At 39.5% G+C, this 17,176-nt stretch overlaps 1 protein-coding gene across 7 annotated transcripts in view; it reads left to right on the top strand.

The window, feature by feature from the left end:
- Positions 1 to 17,176, top strand: part of LOC124171836 (serine/arginine repetitive matrix protein 1-like) — a 219,521-nt gene that overhangs the window by 116,269 nt on the left and 86,076 nt on the right. For all 7 annotated transcript variants that reach the window (XM_046551191.1, XM_046551192.1, XM_046551190.1 and 4 more), the window contains one exon: positions 10,749 to 11,015. In XM_046551191.1, coding sequence (XP_046407147.1) covers positions 10,749 to 11,015 — 267 coding nt within the window. The remainder of the gene's footprint in view (positions 1 to 10,748; positions 11,016 to 17,176) is intronic.

Raw genomic sequence — 17,176 nt, 5'->3', positions numbered from 1 at the left:
TCTTAGGACCAGTTGTCGTTAATAATTTGAGACAATTGCCTGTTAGGACACCACTATTCTTGGTAGGGTAAAAAATCTTTGGCATGACAATGCAATAAATGTTTTATTGAGTTCTACCAGTTTTTCATCTATCTCACCCACAATAATACTGGAGAAGTTGATGCAAACATGCTATTATCTTAAAATTTCTCCCTGAGTATGTAACTGTGTACGGTAATTCTTTGAGTTGGAGTTCTCTCCCCGCTTACTGAAGTTGGACAAGGCAGGCACAATTCAAAATCGATACTGCTGTTTGTCGGCCATTGATGCGTACACTTTGTGCGTTTTTCATGACGAGATAACTGAAAGAAATGAGGCTTCCATTTAACGAAATAAGAAATGTGAACCAGCAGAAGTGGGACATTTGAAAATCATTCTATTGATGTGATGGCCTGTTTTAGATATGCTCGGAAAATGAGCTATGCTATAGTAACTGCATTAACGCTCAGGGTCATTCAAATGAGATACAAACATGGCATCACCATTTAACGAAATTTCATGGGATAAATTTAGTCTTTTAGGTTCCCTCATCAGCCAAGCCTCGCTATTTTTATGTCTCCTTTAGGGAAAGGGAAAGACAGTGGCATCGAGACTAGCTTCGTAAAAATTCATGCATTGGCATTTCAAAGAAATATCACTAAAAATTTTCGCGGCAGAAATCGCATTTCATCAGGCTTCATTGCCATGTCCATAGTTTTGCTTATTGCGTCTTGGCATTGCTCCTGAAACTTGAATTTAGAGAGGAAACTGTCGTTTACTCATTTTTTGACTGAGCCATAACCCGGTCAACGTGCCCGCTGGATCAAGACCGCTAATCAGACCCATATTTGCTTCCAAATTCGTGGTTTCGACGCCAAGATTTTGGTTTCATTCCAGGTATTATGTTTCATTCCGAAGTCAGGGTTTTGCTGCCTTGATCATGATTTTGTTGCAACAACTGCCTTCATTCTACCCGAAGTCATTTGTTCATTTCAAAACCATACTCATGGAGAATGAGACTTGCTATTGAGCGATTAAACGTAGTTCTTGCATTCCCTGTGTTGTGTTGAGAAAACGTAACTGAGATTCTGCTAAACTTGTGTTCTTTCGCTTGGGTAATTCCTCCGGCTGCGTTAAATGACCCGCTAGAAGATTCACTAGTCCCCCGGATAAGAGCCCCCCGTGTCCCGCCCATACCTTGCACGCATCACGCTGTATTAGAGGTCGCCCTCATTGGGCGGTGGGTGCGGCGGAAATCTGCCGCGCCCGGCCGCGACGCCGCACCGCCGAAATCCCTGCCCGCCCCTACCCCAATTCTGCTTTCACCCTCACCACTCAGCTACGTTTACGTGCGCCTCGAGCCCGAGCCTCCCACTCTCAGTGTCCAGGGCGCTCCCCGTGTTCTTCCCTTCCTGCTGCGGATTGTCGTCGATTTGGTCGGGATGCCCAATGTCCACATCCCGCATTTGCTTGTGTTTTATTATCCCTTTAAATGGGATACCCAGCGCAGTATCATTGTTGCCAACTCTCTCGAGATTAACTCGAAAATTCGGCAGAAGCGTGGTGGAAAGAAAAAAAAGCTTATTCGAGGCACGGAAGGGAAGAATACTATGCGTTTCGACCATGTTTCATTCCATTTTTGCACTCAAAATCTCGAGAATTCATTGTAAAAATGGAAATAATATTCTTCATATCGCTTAAAATTTAGGAGCACGGAGGCTATCATTTGTAACTTGGTCTTTGTGAAATGCAGCACTTTTTTCTGTCTCTCAAAGGAGCTCTCTCTTCAATCTAAGCGTGAGTGCCTCGGCTTTTGTAGAATCGCGTTCATTTTTGTCGACTGGTTTTTCGTTTCACTTCCTGTTCTGGTGCATTTTTCATATTTCACAATATCCAATCTCAAAATGTGCGTTATGCGTCTCAAAAGTTTGCTCTCCGGGAAATTGCCTGAGGGTAGGCGTAAATCTTATCACAGCGTGTTACTTTTTTCTCGTGGCCGTTCTTAAAGTAATTTCAGATACGCGTACCCGAACTTAATTTTAAAATATGGGTCCATTAATGACGATTGATTTTCAAATAAGCTCTACATCCCATTTTTCTCAAACACGCACCATAGCATAAAAACTCAGGACATTCTCAACTCCATTTTGTGATGACGAATTTAAGTTTGATATCAAGCCGTCCATGGATACTTAGTCCTGGCGAAATTTCAGTGTATAACATTTCATTCGGATATCGCGATCATAGCAAACCCGTTGTACCCTGCTCCCTCGCATGAATTCACTGCCGGAGCACTTTCCCGCCCTCCCTCCGCGCTGCCGAGGGCACGTAAGCGTAGTCACTGACCTCGCCCCATTCGATTGCATAGACGCATGGCTAGAGAAACAGGTGATTGGCGGACGTGAGGCCTGGTGCGACTCTGGAACACGTAAGTACGGCGGCTCAGCCCCACCCGGGGACGCGGTAAATCCACTCGCGACGCCGGGCCGACCTGCAGCAGGTACCTCGCTGCGCAGCCACCGTCGCGCAGCGCACGAACTCCGTGACAAGTGCGCAGCGGCTTCGGTGCGCGCAACATCATCGTGTGTTCCGTTGGGACCAGTTGTTTCGCGAGCCATCTTGGTTTCCCTCTTTGTTGCTCTGGTTATTTGGCGCATTCTTTGCCCTTTTTTGATTTCTGCCGTCGGTCCCAGCCGCATTTTACACTTTGATTTGCTTTGGCTGGTTGTGATTTCATGAAGATTAAGTACTGTTTCTGAAATAGCTCATGCTTTTTTACGCTCTGGTTACCAAGAAGAGCACGGAATAAAAATCATTTTTCCTGTTGTACAACGTCCATTAACTCATAGCTAGCCCACACCATCCACTGGGAATATTTCCATAAAATGAACATTCACGCTTTAGGGATCAGTTTTATAAGAAGCTTAAATCATGGAGCATACAGAATATAGATTTACACATTGATGTGTCGGAATTTGGCCGAGATAAAAGTAACATGCGCCCTTGGGGTGCAACAGACTTCCAAGAATATAAATACTACAATCACGGTGGGGTGGAGAGTGATCTCGGTGTGAAATTAAATGGCGAACCATAGGTTTTTATGCTTACTGCTTTCTCATCGCAGGGAAATCCTAGGGCTGTCATTTCCTGCTAATTACCCTCGAAATACAGATACTGGGATCATATCGATGCTATCCACCTGTGAATGAAATTACTATCATCACGTCTGCCTCTGCTTTTACTTAAGAAGAGCTATCTATACTTACAATTAATAATTATATGCCAACTTGCAGGCTCATTCGTTCATAATATCTCCGTTTTTGTGCCTTCATAAGCATTAACCAGAACATAAAGCTAACTTATATTATCTCAGTATGTCGACGCCAGAACAGTTTACCTTGTCTTGAATTAAACCATCCCTTGAATCGTTGAGCCATGATCCTCAATGTGAGATTCTTTGATATTAGGAAATATCTTAATATCAAAACTTCAGGATATCTTCAATAATTGGCTGCCGAACTAATCCTCATTTCTATTAAGTTTCCAAAAAAATCCTTTTCAATAGGACTAATAGTGCTACCATTCCCGCTCTTTCAGTGGTATAGTACCGTTCTGAGGAAATCCTTATAAACAATGAAAGAGTTTTACAAATTCTCGACACTTTCTAGGCCGTAGAAAAGTTTTAAATGGACGTCTTTAATCTGCCAGAAGAGTTAACCCTTTTAGACAATTGTTCTAGAAATGGCATTCATATTAGATATATAATGTACTTGGCACAACATTTTTCTATCTTTAGGAACGAACATAGTAATATTGACTTCGTTTTGCTTGGGGGAATTTTTGGTTCACTTAAAGCAATGAATAGGACAAATACAAGTAATAGAGTGATTCTGGGTGGAAATTTATTGAAATTTTAGCATGGGAAATCATGTGGCAATACCTCAGACTCTAAACTGACTCGAGTCTCCTGTCAACAAGATCAAAATCACCCGCACCTTAATCAAATAGCCATATAAATAATATCCAAGAGAATATGATATCATGAAGAGAACAGAGAATATGTATGGTGCCAAATTTTCTCCAATTCTACTTGGAATCCAATTTATAACCGAAGTATGATTACTCCGGAATTATATTCTGTACTCGTTCTCCTAGTAGTATGTTTTGCCATGTTGTGATTTGAATACGTATCTAGCGGCGCCTAACCGATGAATAACTAAAGTTTTCAAAGTTTGCTCACCAAATTTAGGACTATATACAATTCTTTCCTCTGCTTTCTCTTTAGTGCTCCCATTATCCTTGTCCTCATCACCCAATAACTGCCCTCACAATCTACTTCACACAGCAATTATGTGTGTTCAATGTAGCTTCCACGCTAATTTTTTTGTGAGCCACCTCTTTCTTTTTGCTTTCAAAACGATCGCACCATACCCAGATATTTCGCTCACAGACCACTGAAGATGATATTTCCTTCAGTTACCTAGAAGAAAACTATAAAGAAAATAATCATACGGTATATATGTGGAATGAGCTTGATATACGCATCCCATCGAATCACTTACACGTAGGGTTGATCCATCATTCTTAACTGCGAACCAAATTTCAGCCAAGATAAGATATTTAACTCAGATTTTTTTAAACTCGTTTTTTCTTTCTTAGTCACCGTAACTATCATGATTGTGACACACGAACAGCATGAAAGCTGACAGTTTTGTTTTGAGTAGCCTCTTATAATATTTATTAAGCTGTGATTCTTCATTTATTGCAAGTGTAATTTCTTCTGCGCCATCAAATTATCACATGGATTTGCAAAGACAGCGTCCTCTAGAGGAAATTAGGTATCAAATTTTTAAAACATATTATAGGAATATGATCCAATAAAACTTTATAAGTATCATTCAACTTTGGAAAAGTTTTCTACAAAAAATGCGCTCAAGTGAGGGTTACTTCAAAGAAGCTGAAGGGGAAAAATGGATATGGGATCGATGGGCATAAAAAGTGTCCTAAAGGAGAACTACGGCATAAAACTTAAGAAATGCCTGCGTTTCATATCTATTTTCATAATGGTTTTAGTGACAAGTTTCATATCCCTTCAATATTAATATTTGCAGGTAATCAGTCGGAAAAGTGTTCGTACTAGAATTTTTAGTAGCAATACGCAAGTAGAGCCAAGTGGTATTTTTCAAGTTCGACAAGCTAGTAATAAAATACTGGTAATTCTCTTAAGATAATCCGGATAAGAGATACGGTGGAAATGTAAATGATGAAACCACTCTAGAAAAAGCAGGAAAATACGTAAAATAATTTCGTGGTCCATTCGAGGATTCGTAGAATATTTGAGTAGATGGTCTCGCATTTGTATAACACTCTGATCCGGAAGTAGTTTCCAATTCAATCAAATTGCAATGCTTGAAAGGTTTTGAAAAATATTTTAAGTAGTCACCGCTCTCTCATCGTAAATCATTTGAACAGGGGATGACTCTACCCCGCTGCCCTGTTTGGTTAGTTTAAAAAGAGTTTATGCTCCTAAAATCACTAATTCTGTAATAATTGCATAGTGTAAAATCATTGATGGAATTTGAACTATATATCCGGGTTATATAAAAATGCTCTGGGTTTCATCTCGATAGGTTTTAACTGACTTCCCACTTCGTTTAATTTATCGATGCATTCATTGAAAATGTCGATGTCTATAGTGATGGATATGTCAACTGGAGCCCAACCATACTAATGGCTGAGAAAGAGCTTTGCAAGTTTTTCTTCCTTTGGCACACGAGTTTAAAAATTAGCTTCGCGGAAATGTTTCACGGAAGGTGTTAAAATTATAAAACCTCTATGACAGTAAATACTAACGATTAAATGAATTAAAGAGACATTACTAATGTATCCACCTGAGTTAGTGACCTATTGTTGCTTCCGTCTTAAGCCATTCATGATGATTATTCATACTAAACACAGTGAGGATTGAGGTGGGCTTCCTAAATTACATCTTGGAGCCATTTCTTACATAGAGAATATACAAACATTGTCTTGCCTTCAGTGAGGGGTATTGAACGGCAATTTATGGTATAGTGAGCTGATTGTGGAAATTTTGAGTATGTAGAACTGAAAATTTAGAACCGACAAGACGTGGAAATAAACCGTTTGCATTCGTAAAGATTTTAACAGCGCTAATATAAGTGCGTTTTGTGGCACGCATGCAAAAATACTTCTGGAAATTGAAAAAATTCCGTCGCAATAATTTATTGTGAAACTGGGGTTTCACGGATTACGTGATATGAAGCACGGTACTAACATTAAAATATGGCATAATGTTTTATTGCCTATTAAAGAAGCTAGGTTTTCAATATTTCAAAATTTAGTCCCCATATTTCAACTCAGCTAATGAATTCAAATTATGCACTCAGGCGCAGGGGTATCTTTTAGAATATGTGGAAAAAATTGAGTGTATTCAATGTGATGACGAGAATGCATTGAATATAATCGCAGAAAAGTCTGGGATACACGGTTCGAAACTGTTCCTGTACGCGTGTGCGTGGTTGGAGCACCCAACTCACCGGTGTCTTTTTCTCTGGATCTCGACTGTGGAGGTCATCCTCGCGCCCCCTTCAACCCGTGACTCCCATTAGCCATTCACTCGTCCCCCCTTTCATCCAGCTTCATCAAATATTTCTTCCTCTCAGCCATCCACAGCTCGTGTCGGCGATGATAGGGTGGAGTGAAAGAGGCTATGCCAGTCGTTGCCCATGAAAAAGAGAGCCTTATTTCAGTTCAAGCGCATGTATCTTGGGCTTTAGATTCTTTTAAAGATAGCCATTCTGAAAATCTGTTGGTCTGTATTTTCTCCGCAAGAATTTCTCCTTGGGTATACAACAATTCTGTTTTATAAGTATGTAGCGGAAGAAATTATTCCTGTATCATCAATAGGGTCTACTTACGTGGAGCTAAGATGGGACTTATCTCCTGCTTGACCGGTATCCTTTTGCTTTGTTTCCTTATTTTATCGAACGTTTTTCTTGTTTTAATATTAATCTATCAAGGTTATGGGAAATAGAGTACACCCTTTTCAAATTGTATTTCAAGGGTGAGAAATTTTCCCTGAAGAAAATACTGATAAAATTTCATGGTCGAAAGATAGGTAAATGCTGACAAGCATTTGTGCTACAAACTCTGAAATGACTGGTGAAGCATGAATTATATCAGTCCCACAATAATACCGGGTTCTTCCGATAACGTGACCGCGGGTGGAGTATCTCTGACCCGCTAATGTTAAATTTGGTTTCATTGTTTCCTTGCCATTCGATGCGCAATTTAAGTAGTCGTTAAAGAATTACGTAAGCACCCCTAGGGATGAGGGGTGACGAGTAGAGCATATCGCACGGTACTCAAAGCGCTCAGATAGTAGGTATACTGCTTTACGCGTAGCAATAACAATTCACTAATAATTACATACACAGGGCATGGACAGCACGAGTTTTTATAGTATTAATGTAAAATTGATATAGAAATGGTTCAAAAATAGAATAAAATGTTTACTTTTCTTCATGTGATGCAAATATAAAATTGAAAAATCTTACGAGACAAAGTATAGGAAGGATATAGGTTCGGCAAATGTTTATTTTATATTGCAAGGGGGGATTAGGGGGTCAAAAATGGATAAAATTTTCTTACGCGTTATGCTCCCTAACGGCTGTCGACGCTTCCTCACTGCCGTTTCCACCTTCATAGGGAAGGCGAGAGCGCACGGAATACCAGTCAGATCAGCCTTTCCTCATGGATACCGCGTCCGGGGATTGTCACTTCTAGTACCACCGCTCCATCCTGAGCTTTCATGTCCATGAAATGAACCGACAGTCATGGTATAGGATTGGTACGAATTTCGCTTCTTGAATTCAGTTCCGCGTCACTTCTACTCGAAAAGAAAACTAAAGTTTCTCTTGATTGTTGCCGGTAACTAAACGATGAAGTTATACGCAAAGTATAGGTGATGAACACTGGCCTTAAGTCTTTTCGAAACCATTTTCCGGTGGAGTATCAATTCTCCATAGTGAATAAATTTTCTCGTCTTTACCTGGCATCGAGGATCCAGTTCAGGAAAAATTAGTTTTCTTCTACGTTATAAAAAACTAGTCACTTCCAGTATAGAGACTCAAAGAGTAATAAAAATGCTCACAGAGTAGGCACAAAAGGCTCACAGAGGTATGAGATTTAAATCTCGATATTTCTGCCTGTGATAAAATATGATAATCAATGGTATGGGAATATGATTTTAAATGGCGGCTAAATGGCCATATGCCTGGGTAGTTCTTTTGGCTTTAAGCTGTTTGAACGACAAGAACTTCGGTGCTTTAATCATGAGTTATTAATTAATGCAATTTTGAATGCTTAAAATCGCAGCTCAATCGCTCTCATTCCTCTCTAAACAGTCTTAAGTTTTACGAAATCCTTACCTACCCAGCGGTACTCTGCAACTGTACCTCCCTTCATCCTCCATTTTATATAAAACTTTCGCCGTACACCTGGATCGATCCCTTCCATCCCTTGATCCTTTATACGACGTGACGCTATATTTAATTCCCAACCTGAAAACATTCATATGCAGCTTAAATACCGTGTTCCATGTTATCCCAACACAACTACACACGGTCCTTCTACAAATCCTGAGTTCAATTCTAAATAATTGCGCTACGCAGAAACTCAACTTCCCATCATTCTTAATTGAAAGCAAAAACCCGTTTACTGACACCCCAATCCTTCGTCTTATCACTCCACCCCTTCCGCTTGTGTACCGAAAAATATATTCATGGCTCCACCAAAACCCCTTCAATGACTCGAATTAAAACACTATACTTCACCAGAACACACATCATTCTAATGCATTGTAAACCACTCCCAATAATGATTCTCCAATTCCAAATAATATTCGTACTCTTTAAATTTGCACCTTACAATACTTAAACACAAGCTTTATACGCGTTTTATCTCATTATATATATTCCCGAAATCAAATCATTCACTCCTGCTAAGAATAAGAGGCTAGTTCAGTGAAACCTTTCTTAACTGGGATATTTGGGCCCAGGGTAGCTTGCAAGGGATATGAGTCCTATGTACTCTAAATGCGTAGCTATCTTAATGGGGTATTAATAATGCCAGGGTTTTACATTTTTGTCTGAAATTCAGAAATTTTTAGTAGAAATAGACATTCGTAAACGAAGGGGTATCTATTTCCTCTAAAAGTTACACACCTCAAGCCAGCGAGTCGAGCTGAAAACAACAAATGGCCCATTTTTATGCGGTAACTCAACCCCCCAGCCACCGACAAATTGAAGCCGACATCTTTACTACACATACTTTTAGACCTCACGTAGTCTTTCCCGGTTTCTTAAATCCGGGCCAGCAATTTTACTTAAATATTAACTCGATATGCACCCTTGGCAGCTAGCCTTTTGAGCCAGCATGTATTAACAAAATGAGCACACACTGAAACCACGTCCACCAACCAAAGTCCAACTCGCCATCTTGACATACTATCCAACCATGAAATCTACCAAGCCAAACTGGACGAGATTGTATATCTTGGTCAGTGACCCGCTTCCATTAGTCTTAGTTCCCACTTGCTCTCAACACCCACATTCATGTATGGGCCTCAACACAGATCCCTTGATTCTACGCGCTCATTTTTATTAAACCATCATTGATTTCAAACCCTAAATTTATTTTTTGGCTGCAAGATGGAGCTCTACATTACAAATACAGCCCAGAAGCTCTTCCACCTAAAGTAATACCCAATCATGCATTCTCAAGACGTGCATATTCTGAGCTCAAATTCCATTCAGTTTCGCTTTGATATAGCGCAGCCGGCAATCTGGCTGTTAATGTCTCTCGGGATTCCCACCGGGTTAGGCACTCCATTTCTGCCAACGTTTCAATGAAATACTTTTCATTGTCCTCAGGACTAGTTGATCCCGGGTACTAAGTCAGCAGTCCCGACCATTCCATTGACCTAGGTCATGCCATAAGATGGGACGAGACAAAACTGCTCTACTACTTTTAAGGGTTGAGGGATAAAATCACCAAGGAGGCAATAGTATTATCACTAGCCAATAATAATTTCAACAGGGGAAAAAGGCTCAGCATCAACAACACCTGGAATCCCATCATAAAAATGGCGGGAAATACCAGCTCTGGCTCCTCCTATCAGAACCGGCCTCAACTGACTTAGATTGTGCATAAGCCCTCGACCTGACCCCCTGAGTAAGATGAAGAAGAATTTCATCGAAACGTCGGTAGAAATGGAGTGCATAACCCGGTGGGAAGCCCGAGAAATTTTCAGAGCTTCCATTCGCCGGGTAAGAATCAAATCACCTGTTGTCTCCATAGTTTTCGGGTTAGCTGAAATAAAACCATAAAGAACGTAGATTTCAGATAACGTTTCGTGGTCTTTGCTGGCCGTATCTTCAGTTCAGTCTGAGTGAACGTTACGTCATCTGAAATCAGCTTCGATGCAGCTAACCCGGAAACTATGGAGAGAATTGCCATCCAGAGCCGTGAAATCTTCAAGTAGAAAAGAATCAAATCCTTCAGCCGACAATCTCTAAGCACCCTTACATTCCCACCACCACGAGATTCGCACCACACACCCCGCGCCTCGGCCGCACTCCTTCAAAAGGTGTGCCCTCTCCGCGCCGCGGCTCAAATTTCAACGGCGCCGCGCCATTCTCTCCTTGCAGCCCGAGGAGCGGCGACGACGCCTGGCTCCCGCGCGGCGCAGCAAGTCAGAGGGTCCCCCGCCCGCGCGCCGCCTGCTAGTCCAATCCGAGTGCCGCGTGCGGTACTGGAGGTGCGGGCCGGGCGCGGCGCACCTCGTGGGTGAGTGGGCGGGCGGGGGGGCCGCGCACCCCCGGCCCGCACCACACCCGCCCCCGGCGCTCCGTAAGCCACGCGCCGCTCCCGCCGCACCCGCCGCCGCACCCGACGAGTGCCACGACGACGAAATGGTACGCAACTAACCGGTCACACCCTCGGCAATTACATTGGCGGCCGTCCACGGGCGATTCACTGGAGAGAAAAAGAACTTGATAGATCTGACATTATCGAACCGAGCGTGATAGTTTTATTCTCCGAGATTTTCACTAGAGAGAAAAAGAACTAGCTAGGTCTAGCAAAATCGAACTGTGCGAGATAGTTATGTTCTCCGATCTCATTTTTAGGCGATATTGCTACTCGAAGAGATGAATGTTCAGTCGTAAATAACAGGAGACTCTTCAGTTGCGCCTTGACGTCTCAACGCGTATTTCGAACTTTTACTTAGCTAGCACATTCATATGCTTTACATTTTCCAAAGTAAGGAGTGCCAAAGATGACCTTTAGATGTTGACGCAATCTAATGTCGACACTACATCCAGTTTCATGTAGCTCAAAGCCTGACGTACAGTAGGTTGAATATTGTATTTTCTGGACGCATGTAGCGTAGGATTCTGGACGCATGTGTAGGATTATGTGGCATGTGAATATGAAAGCGTGCAATTTCGGAGCTTTCATGTGAGCCAGTTCGGAAGAGTAGATTGTTAGAGGAGACCTTTTCATTCAACTGCATTCCTATACTGAAGCAGTGGAGCTCTATAGTCACTACCTACAGGACATCCTTGGTATAACGTAAGGTTTTTGCTCAAATATAAAACTCGTTTTAGATCAAAACAGATTTATTTCTTGTTCCAAATTTAATAATTTCGTGGCGAGAAGTTAATCATCAAACCATGAGAAAATAAAATCGATTCTCTTGGTAGTTGCTGAAATTAAAGCAATGCATCCGTGTGAGAAGATATTATTACCCAAAATTGAGATATTATACAGTTTTCTGTAGCTAAGCTGTCGCTTGCTAGAGTACAATATTTCGTCAGTGAGCTTGAAAAAATAATAATGATGTTTAATAGTACGAGTTAAATTCAAAACGTTGTGTTGATAACAGAGAACATTAAATTAATGAGTACCTGAAAATTTTACGAGGTAAGACCTTCTCAGGAACTGTAAATTGAAGGAAATAGATTACAACGGCCTTTTTCTTGCGTAGCATTCTTCCTGCCAAGCACAGGTTTCAGGTCAGGCAGCTTAGCTGAAAATATGTTTGTGGAAATGGAGACACAACTAATAGCATCTGCATCCATTCAACGCTATTAGATAGGGCTTTAATTCTCATCGTGTGTGTCTACTTGGTAAAACCAGTGGAACTTGTGATAAAGTTAACTATAGATGACGACGAGAAGAACTAGTGGAATATACCTCTTAAAATGTTCAGTGAAGTAAATATTTCCCTCGAAGCTTTCCTGATCACTTGCTCTTTATTCGTCCGCCAGGTAACTGACTGCGTATATTCAAGATGTCACGAAAGGACCTTAATTTTTTGTGCATCCCGTGTAAGTAGGCCGATGTTGTCTCAATTTCATGCCACATCAGGCAGTGTGTAATTATTATTTTAGCCAGCACCACCATATTTACCGGAATTCTCTCACGTGAATCTCCCCTGGAGCCCGTCCATCTTGTAGGCAACTATTATATCCTCTGTCGATATATCGCCAATTCGTGCGTGTCGGTAATCGATTCCACCTTTCGACAGAATTTTGTGGGACGGAACAGAAGTGAGCAATGCACTCTCTGTCAGAACTCAATCAGATGAGCTGCATGGAGCGACTGGTCACAGTACTTTCGGCTGCTTCTCATGTTAACAAGGCGAGGTCCTTCAAACACTGTCTGTCTGTGTGTGATCGCATCTGTTTTCACGCACGCTTGTATTTCTCACCACTCGTGTAGTAGCATTATATATTCCCACCGATTCAAGCGGGTAATGCTGTAGGATACTACTTCAATCAGTTATAATAAAAATTGCCTACCTCACCAAAGATGACAAGTTAACAAAATGACCATGGGGCCACTTATAGCGGAGTACTCTCATTACATACAGATTCCCTATCAACTACGCATAGTGGCTGAAAATCGAAATATGTTGGACTTAAGTGCTAAATTATTATTCTTTAAATATTGGGTGGAAAACAGTTATGTATATACAAAAATAATTTATTATTAATGGTATGTCATTTTTCACAGAGTTATAGTATTAATTAGTTATTCAGGCTTATTAATGACCAAATTTCCTCATCGCCTCCGATTTCATCTTTCTTCTAGAGACTTTGGAAATATGTTGAAGTGAGAATGGCGCAATGAATCGAATGAAGCAAATAACAATATTTACTCTACCCAAGCGTCTAAATTTCGAAAATTTACTGTTTTGTTATACTTCTCATTTCTTATAGTTCTTTTTACACGCATAATGGCCTTTACAATCCTTATAAAATAGATCTAGTTCGTAATTATGTGCTCCCATTAAATTTCAATATTGCATGCTCACTATTTACGCTTACATAATTGCCGGAGTTTGGAGCGACGGCGGCACGTGACAGTAATCCCGATACTAAAGATCTAAATGGCCTCCAGACTTCATTGACTACCCCTTTATCTTGCTTGTCAAACCGTTGTATATTTGCAACAAGGCCGTAGCGAGTGGGGGGGTCAAATGATTCTAACCCTACGAAACAATTGGGAGATATCGTATCCTGGACACCCCTTTGACTGCATCCTTGTTATGTTGCGATTTTTGGTTTTAATACTCAGTCATCTTTGGATGCAAATAATGACCATAAATAATGCCGGAGCCTATCAGTATAACCTTAAGATTCATCGCTAAGGCTCCGTGTTCATCATTAAGTGTTGAGATTGAGTGGTATCTCCACCAGAATCTCATGACATTTTCTGTATTCATTATGAAATAGTCCACAGCTTGGAATGGTCATCAGTCATAAGTTAGCAACCGCTTTATTCCGTCCCACTCTTGAACTGACTGAGGTGCGAGGTCAGCAGTGGTAGAAGAACTTGTAATATTTTCGACTTTTCTCGATTTTTGCCTGCCAGGGGAAGTGCTTAAAATTTCTGTTCAGCATATTGAACCAGATCAAGTCTGGACTAAGTAATGATCTGAATTCGAGGCTTACTAATGCACTCCAGTCTATGTATTTAAGTTTTTGCTACACTTCAATTATACTCATAATAGTTCATTATCCAGATAGGTACTCGTGTACCCATAAATTTGTCTGGACACTTGAGTGCCGAGACAAAAGTATGGATACACGGCGTTATTCATTCAGATATCCGTGTTGTATACGCCGCGATTATCGATACTCATAAACATATTAAAGTATCCGACTCAATTTGGGAAACTGAAGTTGTCTGGGTATTCATGTATTCCTACTTCAGTACTCGGAACAACATTCAAGGGTACTTGATTACTGCACTACTCCGACGAATACCTGTGTACTCTAGTACCAGATGGTTACATATCTGAATATATCATTTCTGGAGCATTTAGCAAAAATCGGCCATTTCCAAGAGTTGTAGTCAAAACTGCATCAGTCCCACGAAGTCACTGTATTTATTAGATTTGATGTGTGTGGCAAGGCCTTGATACGCGATCAAAAATCGCTCTCAATTTTTTTCTGAAAACTATGGTTTTTCTTATTACGATATGTTTTAATGATAATATTATAAGCTTTTTTTGGGTCACGTATTCATAAATGGAAAATGTTTTCTACCTCATACCAACTTTTTCCCGAGATATGTATGAAGTATGTATCTTCCAATCAGTGATACAAATCAACAGTGGGGAAATCTTGTAAAACTTAGGATTCCATGTCCGAACGACGATAATGACCGAATAAATCGTGCATTATTTCATTAAAATCCATCTTGGTCTCGGCCATCATGCTAGCTGCGGGTAGTCTAGAAGAAAACAAAATCGTACGCCATTTTGGAAATTTGGTCTCTCGTAATCCTCAGTTTCTAAATAACGGATAAGCAATGTGAAAACTAGCTTGTAATTTATATAATATAAGCAGTTGTGTTGTGTAAATTTGATAGGTTTGGAGTCTGTATTTTAAGGAAAACAATCAATTTTAGACTTTTGTCCAGCTTTTTCTTATTTCTGACCACTATTATACTGCCCAATTCCTACTTCGGCCCAAGATTTATTAGAACATTGCAAACACCAGATGCTCATCATTCTTGCCATATTTAGAGATGTGCATATTTATCCCCGCAAGAATCATGACAGACATGATTGTAATTTGCAATAATTGTCATTTTGTTTCTTTTTTGTCTGCTCTTTATGCCTAGATTTGATTTGATTTAATATGATGCGTAGATTTACCATTTGAATTCTATATTTCAATCCTAATTAATGTTTTGGTGGGAAATAATTTGCATATTTGTTGCTTAAAGTTGCGTCTGTAGCCCTTTGTCTATGTATACGAACTCTTTTAGTTATAGCATGCATGGCAGCTAACGATTACTCATTCACGAAAAACATATCTCGATGGAGGATGTAAAGTGCTTAAAATCATCTTATCATATTCCTACCCTAATGTTATAGGCCGCATGGATGTTTTATGTTCGTATAGCTTCAAAAAAAAATAAAGCGGCTTTTTTCGAATTATATTGCCTCTTTGTTGCGCCAGATGTGCTTTTCTTTGAGTCAAATTTTAATTTCCTCGAACCATCAGTTCTTATGAAAAAACCCAACTCATTTATCATGCAATTATTGAACATAAATACATACTTTTACAGAAAATATAACAAGCTCTATGCTTGAAAATGTTATTAACTTGTATTTATTGGAATTTAAAACTAAAAATTTATTTCTTTATCTGATCATTAGCCGATTTATATATATTCCCGTTAAATGCACTTGTTTTTACAGTCAATAGGATATTTAATTTTAGTACTCATCTCTTCTTATCCTTCGTTGATCGTGTTTTTATGCACATGTGTTTAAGATTTTATTTCAGTTTTAGAGATATTATTCAATTATTAATCAAGTAATAACTTTGTTGTAACAAAAATGTTAAAAATATGTAATTGTTGTATTCAAGACACGAGTTTCCTGGCACGAAACAGCCTCGAATACAAATCAAAAGTTGTAGCTATAGCTCTTTCAATGTATTAGTTATTCATATCTTTACCAAATAATGGTTATGTTTAGCTTTGAGGTGTTTTAATAGTTTTCACATAAAAATTACTCTATTTTCGTGGCACGTATTCAATAGTGTGTGAATGTTCGCGAATCACTAATTTGTAAAACTAAGAACACTATGCACCCTGGTTCCAGAATTAAATTAAATTTTACCTATGGAGGTAATCATGAAAATCATACATTCTGTATATATTTCGAAGAAAGCTATATTCAAAATGTAAAAATCTATTTTTGTTTTTTTTTCTAAAAACGAGTACCAGAATTTTAAAAATTAGATTTCCCATTTTGCTAAGGACTAATTGGTTCTGAAATACTTTTAATTGTTAAGAAGAATCCATAAGAGCATGCAGATGTCATATGACGTTAAAATGTGTAACTTACGGCTGCAAAAATATAATTTTACCCTCTTTACCACCATCGGCTGTTTGCTTATGCGAGTTTGCCGCAAAAAACGCCTCCCTAATTAATCATTAAGGGTAAATTGAATGGCCATTAGAGTTATTGATAATTCCTTGAGCAAATCGCATGCTATAGTTTGTATTCAATCATGAATAATTAATCATTACGTCTGATTGCTCTATCTTGGATAGATAATTCCATGCGGTTTAAATCAAATTGTGCAAAGGTGAATGAGATTAAATACGGGTTAAAATAAGGGAAAATATAAGGAAAAATATAAGGAAAAATGACTTAGACCCATGGCGTTTGTACGGAATCAAGGGTTTAACGCTCATAGGTGCCATTTAAGTTGGGTAAATGATTAACTCCTTAACAATAAGGTTTCATAATCAGCCTCCATTTGGACATTTTCCTCTTTGAATTAGTTAATAAGCCACAACAAATTTCAATAATTGGTATCAATGAAGATTTTATCATCCGCCATCCATAAATAGACGAGGAATCTTAAAATATATAAGCGTATTCCAAGAAGCGGTATTTGCTGTGGAAGATGCTTGTTATAAATTTTCTAGAATAATATCTAAATTTTTACAATTTTTTAATAATATGGTCGTTCATGTTAGCACTGAATTAACACGTCACTATCGTTGTATGTGCTGCCAATCGTTTGGTAACGATCCATCT

The sequence above is a fragment of the Ischnura elegans genome, chromosome X, assembly GCF_921293095.1.
Source record: "Ischnura elegans chromosome X, ioIscEleg1.1, whole genome shotgun sequence".
Classification (NCBI taxonomy): Eukaryota; Metazoa; Arthropoda; class Insecta; order Odonata; family Coenagrionidae; genus Ischnura; species Ischnura elegans.
This window is presented reverse-complemented; position numbering and strand designations above follow the sequence as displayed.